The sequence below is a fragment of the Benincasa hispida genome, chromosome 4, assembly GCF_027475165.1.
Source record: "Benincasa hispida cultivar pf3 chromosome 4, pf3_genome.v1.1, whole genome shotgun sequence".
NCBI classification, from domain to species: domain Eukaryota; kingdom Viridiplantae; phylum Streptophyta; class Magnoliopsida; order Cucurbitales; family Cucurbitaceae; genus Benincasa; species Benincasa hispida.
Window position 1 is genome coordinate 65,913,986 of NC_143481.1, and position 8,741 is coordinate 65,922,726.

At 35.9% G+C, this 8,741-nt stretch overlaps 2 protein-coding genes across 7 annotated transcripts; one reads left to right on the forward strand and one right to left on the reverse strand.

The window, feature by feature from the left end:
- Positions 1-1,161: 1,161 nt before the first annotated feature.
- SDIR1 (RING/U-box superfamily protein) lies at positions 1,162-5,217 on the forward strand. Of its 4 annotated transcripts, none has more exons than XM_039029443.2 (9): positions 1,162-1,534; positions 2,597-2,722; positions 2,839-2,893; positions 2,983-3,035; positions 3,137-3,365; positions 3,864-3,978; positions 4,157-4,202; positions 4,422-4,547; positions 4,790-5,217. In XM_039029443.2, exons 2-9 carry the CDS (start codon positions 2,642-2,644, stop codon positions 4,910-4,912), a joined length of 828 nt encoding a protein of 275 aa, XP_038885371.1. In that variant the 5' UTR covers positions 1,162-1,534; positions 2,597-2,641; the 3' UTR covers positions 4,913-5,217. The 4 variants fall into 4 exon arrangements, with proteins under 4 accessions (XP_038885371.1, XP_038885374.1, XP_038885373.1 ...); XM_039029446.2 differs by having other exon boundaries at positions 1,293-1,570; positions 2,640-2,722; XM_039029445.2 differs by having other exon boundaries at positions 1,293-1,534; positions 2,640-2,722.
- Positions 5,218-5,242: 25 nt separating this feature from the next.
- On the reverse strand, positions 5,243-8,471 carry LOC120075780 (FKBP-like peptidyl-prolyl cis-trans isomerase family protein). 3 transcript variants are annotated; one of them, XM_039029448.2, is made up of 6 exons: positions 8,309-8,471; positions 6,836-6,965; positions 6,243-6,376; positions 6,072-6,151; positions 5,715-5,807; positions 5,243-5,632 (listed from the first exon to the last, which is right to left on the reverse strand). In XM_039029448.2, exons 2-6 carry the CDS (start codon positions 6,942-6,944, stop codon positions 5,485-5,487), a joined length of 564 nt encoding a protein of 187 aa, XP_038885376.1. In that variant the 5' UTR covers positions 6,945-6,965; positions 8,309-8,471; the 3' UTR covers positions 5,243-5,484. The 3 variants fall into 3 exon arrangements, with proteins under 3 accessions (XP_038885376.1, XP_090168894.1, XP_038885377.1); XM_090312768.1 differs by having other exon boundaries at positions 6,243-6,491; positions 8,309-8,417; XM_039029449.2 differs by lacking the exon at positions 8,309-8,471 and adding an exon at positions 8,131-8,290.
- Between the last annotated feature and the right edge of the window lie 270 nt (positions 8,472-8,741).

Sequence of the window (8,741 nt, forward strand, 5' to 3'; positions counted from 1 at the left end):
GTTTCAGGTTTGATTCAGACGTTTTTGGCACACCCCTAATAACCAAAGAACGACAAGTGCTTTTCCTTGTGTAGATGCTATTTCAATGGGAACTTGATGAGTTGATCTGCCTACATGTCTTACCTCATCGAAAGAGACTACGCTGGGAATAGAGTAGGCTCCGACCTCAGATATGGTAGTAAGTGGAACATTAGCGTCAGTGACCCTTCCGAGTATACCCTCAAAGGGAGCGAGGCGGGGACCCGAACCTAGGTGATCTATCCATGACCAAGATAAAGCTTAGGTGAAACTAAGTGGAGGTCTGAATCGACTGATGTTGAAGAATCAACGGATGAGTTGTGGTTAGGGGTGCTATTAATAGAGAAACATCTTCGTTCCTCGACTTCTTTGCTCAGTGGGGAGTAGAAAGTTGTAAACTCTATTTCTTGGTTGGCACAAGGAGTTCGTGGACCCACAACTAAAAAAAATCAAATTTATACTTATTAATTTATTATATCGTGGATCCCTAAGAGTTCACAACTTTTCAAACTTCACACCACTCCTTACCTTATACACGTTCAAAATAATGAAATTGATTATTATTAAACACCTATATTGAAATAACATATTAGGATATAAGAGAAACTCATTCATCCATCTTATTGATAATGAGGAAAAACTCTCGTTATATATATAGATGAAGATTACATAGCTTGCTAACCAATAATTTACAACTCGTAACAAAAACTAGTCCAGAAAACTAATTATGTTTACACAGGTAAATACCCAATATAACATAGAGGAAAGATATCTATTCAATCCGTAAAACTTTTACGTCTATTGCTTAGTAGGTTATTTGTTGCTACTTTTTATGAGATTAACGCATGCACGTGTTAAAGCTTGTTTTATTAATCAACCCAAGTAATCCCTAAATTAATTCGCCTTTTATGCTTTAGTTGTTATTTATATTGATTAATATGTCTAATAATATCAATATAAACTTGATCTAATGGATAAAAAAACTCGTTACAATTTAAAAAGTCAATCATCCAATTATCATCTTCCCATTATTAAATTTAAATAAAAATGTGCCGAAATATGGAATTATAAGACGATTTTTTTATAATTCTTAAAATGGAAACTTTTTTAAAGATAAATAATTAAATTGACAAAATCATAGTTAGGTATAAAATGATATGAGAGCATGAGCGGTTCGGTAACGCTTGAGAAAAGTCTAGAGATTAGAGAAGTAAAAGCAGACGTTAGAATTTGACCAAACCAACAAATACTACGTCGTTTTGAGCATTCAACTCGTTTTACCAAAGCCTCCTTTAGTAGGAAGCCAAGCGAAAGACGGGTCACAAAGCAACTCAACGCGTCCGAGTCACCTCCCTCACTCGACTCGCTCCCTCATCTTCTCCATCGTCATACCACAGCCGGGTTTTTCATCTTTCGCATAATTTTAAGAGACCCCATCATCAAAACTTTTCGACTCAAAGCAATCCTTGTCGTTTTTAGACCTACACAATCAACCCCATTTACTCGATTCTGTTCTGTAAGTCTCGGATTTCCCTTATCAAGGATCGTTCGGGTTAGATTATTTGCTGATCCCTGTTCTCTTATGCCTTCTATTTCTTGGTATTTCGTTTCTGGGTTGTTTGATTGAGTGATTGTTATTATCGTTTGAATTTCACTTGTTTAACTGTCATCCAAGCTTGTAGTTATAGGGCTGTAGAATTGTTGCGTCTGTCTGATTCTGTTTATCGAATAATGTTTTCGTTGCATTTGATTATCTGTGGGGGTTGGCTGTGAATGTCGACAATTGGGAGTTTAGATGAAAAGAATTCGAAGCTGATCTGGTACAATCGACCAGTAGTTCTGATTTCGAAGTTGAGCATTTGCATTTTAGTGGAGACCTCAATCTTTTAAATATTGAATGTCTGTATGCACTTGAGTTTGAGGACACTCTTCTTACAGTCCTTTGGTTTCATTGGATGCCCAAATGATGGAAAAATGTCTTGTCTACTTCTGGATATCTTTTCACTTTTCAGACAATGCAGTTCCTTTCCTTGAGGGTTTTCAGGATTAATATATTTTCGTCTATGTTGTCTGAAGGAATCAATGAATTTTAGTTATCTAATCTTTATGACGCAGATGGTCAGCTCCTGAATGAGGCTTTGGATTAGGCATTGAATTTGAAAACTAAGGAGTATTTAATTGGGGATTTTATGCTCTTCTTGTTGAATTGCACATGTACTAGATGTACCGTATACGAACATGTCAATGCTTACAAGAACTTCAAACTCTTTGAAATTATTTTATGATTATATTTTATATGAGTGGTTTATTGTTTAGCCATGGACATTACATCTGTACATTTATATATGGTTAAAGGAACGTCAAAGTTTAGGTTAATATGAATCTTTGATTCCTTAAACTTCAATTCTCATGTTATTTGTTTGTTGAATAATCCATCGGGGCTAAGAATGATGGGTTAGCATGGTAAGGATATGCAGGCATCGTTTTGTTTGTCTATTGAGATACTGGAGCCTCTTTCTTTTTTCTTTACGTGTTCTGCAGATTATTGCCATAAATTCATATGACTTTCATTCTGTAGATTCACATTACTCAAAATCAACTAGCTGTTGCAACTATTGCAGACATGAGTTTTGTTTTCCGTGGAACAAGAGTTCCAGACATAGAAAATGGTCTATCTGGATTTATACCTGAACGGCGTGCAATGGTATGCTCAATATTTCGTACTCTTGACTTATTAATATCAATGCTTGGAAGTTTCTAGATATTTTGCACTAGTTATGATTCTAATTTGAAGATTTTTTTTTTCCTGCTCACAATCAGCGGGTTCATGCAGCTCGTCCCGTTAACTCAAACTCGCTTGCCTTTCTCGTCACAGGTACCATGTCACCTATGTACAGACAGATGTCTGTTTCATGTGATGATTTTGATCTATTGCATTGTTTTAACTCCTTGACTTTGTTCCAGTCCTTTTGTTATTCATGATATTAAATTCTCACCAGATGTCACCGAACTTTCTGGTAAGTTTCATATTCCACTGTGAATAAGTAGTGGATTGGTCTTACTCTCTCACCCTTGATACGAATCTTTACATTTTCTTCCTTTGAACATGCATATTTAGCTCTGGCTTGTGCTTGGTGTCTTTTTGATGGCTACAACATTAAGGATGTACGCAACTTGTCAACAACTTCAGGCTCAAGCCCAAGCAAGAGCTATGGCAGCCAGTGGCCTTCTTGGTCACACTGAATTGAGGTTACATATGCCACCATCAATAGCACTTGCAACTAGAGGGCGTTTACAAGGGCTAAGGCTTCAACTTGCTCTGCTAGATCGGGAATTCGATGATCTAGGTATGGTTCAAATCCAAAAAGTGCAACAATTTTCAGTGGCATAAACTCTCTGTGTGTGCGCGTGTGTGAGGGAATTTGAGACTGAATTTCCACTTCATGGCAAAATTTGGGGAAACTTTATTGATCAGATTTCTTTGACAAGATTCTGAAGTGTGTAATCATTTTGATATGGGTTTCTGAAAATGCTAGAAATTCACTCCTTACATAGCCAAATTTGGGGAATTTTTTGTTGATCAGACTTCTTTGGTAACGTTCTGACATGATAAGCTTGCCGTAAATGCATGAAGTCGAAGAGGATAGAAGTAGTGATTTTCATGTTGTCAATTGTTGAAAAGAAAGTACCCTGACCTTGCTCCTGGCAGTATGGTTGGGATGGACAGTATAGTACTCCATGAAATTTTAAATTTGTTGGGTTTCTTTTTCTTATTTTATTTTATTTTTCAAGCTTATCATCATTATATGGATGATGCTGTATTAACCATATCTTTTATCCTTCAGATTATGAAACTTTGAGAGCTTTGGATTCTGATAATGCTCCGACAACACCTTCTATGAGTGAGGAACAAATAAATGCTCTTCCCGTTCATAAATACAAGGTTCCGGGTCCTCAAAGGTAATCGATGTCATATTATTCTACATTCCAGAATGAGTTAGGGTATCTGTTGCTTTATTTTAAGTTTTGATTGGAAGCCATATATTCTGTACTCTTGAGATTTTTCAACGATAAGATACGTGTGTACTCTATGTGTACTAAAAAAACTAAGATTAAGTTTCCATTAAATTATATGCAGCGATCCCTCTGTAAATCAGCAAGCTTCATCTTCAGAATCTAACGAGGTATCGATTAGGTTACTTTTGCCTTACATGTTTGATTCTGGCCTTCAACGGTGTCTAGAAAATTACAAATTCAATAATTACTCATTTTAGAAGGAAACATAGTGCGGAAAAGAGACAGAAGGCCAAAATTTTCCAGCTTTTTAGCTTATTATTTGTATACCACACACTATTCTCATCAGTTATCAATTTTCACGTACTCTTCTTTAATTTTGATTGCAGAAGAGACAAGATTTAGTTAATGCAGTTGGCAGTACCAAGACCTCTGAGGATGAACTCACATGCAGCGTTTGCTTGGAGCAAGTAAATGTTGGTGAACTCATACGTAGTTTGCCATGTTTACATCAGGTTAATCTCTTATCTCTATGCCGCCTTTCCTTCCAAACAAATGGTTACTAATATTTCATGTTTAAAATTCAGGAATTTGGATTTTTGTTATTATTACTTGTCCTGGTTGTTTCGTTTTCTCTGTCTTCTTTGAAGGCTTCTTGCAGTCCCTCTTTCCTTAAATTTTGATATAACTTCTACCTGCTAGAATTCCAAGAGTTCTTTTAATTTGAATTTGGTTATTCTTGAATTCGATATTGTAGTTCCATGCCAACTGCATAGATCCGTGGCTGCGACAGCAGGGAACATGCCCTGTTTGTAAATTTAGAGCGGTGTCCGGGTGGTCAGAACAGGGGCAAGGGGAAACTGATGCTTATATGGTTTAATTGGATATCGAACGATGCTTGACAACTCATTAAATAGCAGAGGACATGAACAGACGTGGTGTAATTAGGTTAAGGGTAGAGGCATTACAGGAATTGCAGTTGCCGCTCTGTATCTTTGAACTTCTGACGAGCCATTTAATTGTATTCTTGAAGTTGATCATTTGTGATAGAGTCTCTGATCATTGTGAGTGAGCAGAGTTTTGTTCTTTCACTGTCTTCAATGTACTATTCCAATCCTTGTTAGCAAAGTACTTGTTACCTCTAGAACTAAACACTACAAGGAAAATTTTCTACATATTGGCTCATTTGTTGTGTAATATTGTAAAAAGAAGCCGGTAAAAAGGGTCATTTTATTCTTAGCTAATCAGTGAAATTAAGAGGAAAATGACAAGTTAACATTCAGCATACAAATCAAAATATTAAGCAACGTCACTCAATCTTACTGTATCATCCTATTCGCTGCAGCAAATTCAAATGTATTACAATCCCATGGCTTCAAAGTTTCATCCCGTTTATTTTGTTTAACTGATCTTTAACATCGTAACAGCATCAAGTGCGACAGGGTACCAACATTATTTTGCTTTGTTCTTCCCCTTTCCGCCCTTCTTGGACTCTAACTTGGCTTGAATGCGGGCAGCTGCCGCAGCTTTGGCTTCATCTCTCTTCTTTTTCTCCTCTTCTTTTAATGCAGCAGTAGCCTCCCTTTGCCTTTTCAATTCTCTGATTCAACAATGTTGTAAGAAATAACTTATTACTGACGATTTTTTAAAAGAGTGGATTGTTTAAGTACTGCATTTCTTACTCGAGCCTGGCCCTTTCCTCAGAAACACTGCCTAGACTTGAACCTTTCCGGGGCTTGCAGGCCACTAATTCCACCTCGAAAATAAGAGTTGCACTGCATGAGAATGAGGCAGAGGCTTATGAATTTATCAACTAAAATTGAGAAGCACATATACAAGAGCCATTCGAATAGAGTTATCCATTGCAATTGCAATGTCAAACTTATTACTTCGTGAGATATAGTGAAAATAGGGGCTGGAAGGTCCAGTCCGAGTCAAAGCAAAATACTATTAATGAATTTGAGACATTATCATAAAGCCATTAGGAACTCCGGTGTCTCGTTTATAATAAGTGGGAGAAGAAAGAGCAAGGACATTACTCTGGTGGGATGTCTGGTGGAGAACCAGCACTTCCATAAGCATATTCTGGCTTGCAAGTGATTTTTGCAACCTCTCCAACCTGTTGGAACAATACAGAATAGTATGTAGAAGGAAACAAAACAGCACAAAATGCTACATTTATTTCTGATGGAAAGCATGTTTCCTTTTACCTTCATTGTCTTGACAGCAATTTCCCAAGCCTGGATCACGGATCCTTTTCCAAGCTCAAAAGAGAAGACGGTATTATCCTCACGAGTTGAATCAAATACTTCACCAGATTCTGCTAGAGTTCCTTCATAATGCACTGCTCCACTCAACATATGGAAAAAGTTAACTAAAATTTTTGGAGGAACAAAAAGTTAAAGTACTTATCGGGGGGGTGGGGTGGATAAACAGGGCGGAATGGAGTGAAGGGAGATCTGTTGAAAGAGAAGCAGGTTAATCAGTTGTAAACTCTAACTCATGGGAACGTCAATCACACATCAACCAAAGGGCAGCAGTGTGAATGAAAGCACAACAGCCAAGTAATTATGAAGTATATCCACACGGGAAGAAACTGAAATTAAATGACAAAAAGAGAAGTTTCTATCTATCAATTGATACTTGAAAAGCAGGCAGAAACACCAAGTAACCGAAGCTCAAAGGTAACTTGTTGAAGTCTTCCTCTTGAATTTTACTCATATACTATCACTATCAGTCTCAGTATTTAGTAAATGTAATGTCGGTGAAAAAATAAACCATAGTTTTGCTAAGAAAAAAGTACCATCGACAAGAGGAAGGTCATCAGTTGGAGCATTAGCATTGGCTTTGGCATGCCTTACGATTGTCTTCACAACACCTCCATTCCCCGTCAAGTCTATAGTATCACTCATTGCTTACCAAATGTGAACGTACTGCATCAAATAAATGAACATAAATTTATCAGAACTGGCAACATTTCAAGCAAGACTCCATTTGTTTTGAAGAATTTCAAGTTTATCAGATGAAACACAATCAAGAAAAGCAGTGCAAACCATACACGTACAAAGTTCATTTTTTGAAACTCTAAACTGTTAAAATATTAACTTCAGTACGAACACCAATCTAATAAAAATGAATCCTGGGTAATATAGAAATTTTAAATGCTTAAGCTCCATTTGATAACCATTTAGACCTCATTCAGCTTTTGAAAATTAAGTTCACAATCATTACTTCTCCCTCTAGTTTTCTTGATTTATTAACTACTTTTAAAATCATGGTTAAACTCTAAACTGTTAAAATATTAACTTCAGAACGAACACCAATCTAATAAAAATGAATCCTGGGTAATATAGAAATTTTAAATGTTTAAGCTCCATTTGATAATCATTTAGACCCCATTCGGTAACTCATTTTGCTTTTGAAAATTAAGTTCACAATCATTACTTCTCCATCTAGTTTTCTTGATTAACTACTTTTTAAATCATGCTTTTAAAAACCAAGCCATGGCTTTCTTTTTTTTTTGTGGGGGGGGGATAAATAAATAAATTATTTTTTGAAAACTTGATTTTGTTATTGAAATCTTGCTTAAAATTCAAATGTGTGTTTAAGGAAGGTGGGGAACATATAAAAAACTGTATGGAAACAAACATAATTTTCAAAATCATAATGCCAAAAACAAAATAGTTAATAAATGGGCCTTAGTTTTTGGTTTTTTTATTTTTGAAAATTAAGATCTTAAAAATTACTTCCAGTTCCACCTATGAATTTCTTTGTTTTCTTAACTACAGTTGAAATTGTGGAAAAAGACCCGTTCCCAAATCAAGAAACCAAATAAGTGCGTATAATCGAGCACTAAAATCAAGAAAGTAAGGAAAGAAATCAAATATATGTCTCCTAATTCTTATCCTTGAACCAAAATAAAACGATCAAGACGAACAAGCATATAAAAATGAGAGCATAAAATCGAGCTCTAAAATCCAAAGAATAGGAACAAACAGGAATTCGGTATACAAATGCAAAATAACCTGCATAAAATAGTAGATGCAAAAGCAAGAATAGTAGTAAACAGAAAGATGCAAGAACAAGAAAAGAAACAACATGCAGAAATTGATAGAATTTTCCCTTCACCAAACTTCAAAGCTCCACGCTCCACTCCATCCATTTCAATTATCTTACTATTGGGAGACAAAATTAAAATAAATGAAATATTGCAACCACACTGAAATCTAGATTGAAAAGATGGAGTTTCAGCAGAAAGAGTCGGAAAATCACGAACCCACGAGGGGAAATTTGGAAATCGGGCCGATTCTGAGACGAAATATCGGGTGCGGGTCGGATCGTCGCGTCTGCTGTTGGCCATAAGCGGCGGGATTGAGCGCTCGTTTGGAAGAATTGCGCTGGGTCTGGTTTAACCCCAATGCCACACCGCACGTGTAAACAAACGTGTAACATTTTGCTTCGATACGACGCAGTTTTAGTACATCAAGACAAATTTAAAAACAAAATAAATACATAAACATTTTGGTACCCAATTTTCTTTTTCAGGGAAAGAAGTATTATAAATTAAATAGGACCGGTACACAAGCCTCTTCACAAATAGTAGAAGAGAATTAAACAGGCAATCTAAAAGAATATTTAGATTTCGTTTGATAACATTCAAAATTCTTATTTTATGTTTTTTATTCTTTAAAAAATGATTTTGTTTGATA

Coding starts and splice junctions, on each gene's coding strand:
- SDIR1 (XM_039029443.2), top strand. CDS start 2,642: ATGAGTTTTGTTTTCCGTGGAACAAGAGTTCCAGACATAGAAAATGGT. Junction 3,979..4,156: donor AAGGTTCCGGGTCCTCAAAG/GTAATCGATGTC, acceptor AATTATATGCAG/CGATCCCTCTGTAAATCAGC. Junction 4,548..4,789: donor GTTTGCCATGTTTACATCAG/GTTAATCTCTTA, acceptor TCGATATTGTAG/TTCCATGCCAACTGCATAGA.
- LOC120075780 (XM_039029448.2), bottom strand. CDS start 6,944: ATGAGTGATACTATAGACTTGACGGGGAATGGAGGTGTTGTGAAGACA. Junction 6,377..6,835: donor TGACCTTCCTCTTGTCGATG/GTACTTTTTTCT, acceptor TGAGTGGAGCAG/TGCATTATGAAGGAACTCTA. Junction 5,808..6,071: donor CCACCAGACATCCCACCAGA/GTAATGTCCTTG, acceptor ATTCTCATGCAG/TGCAACTCTTATTTTCGAGG.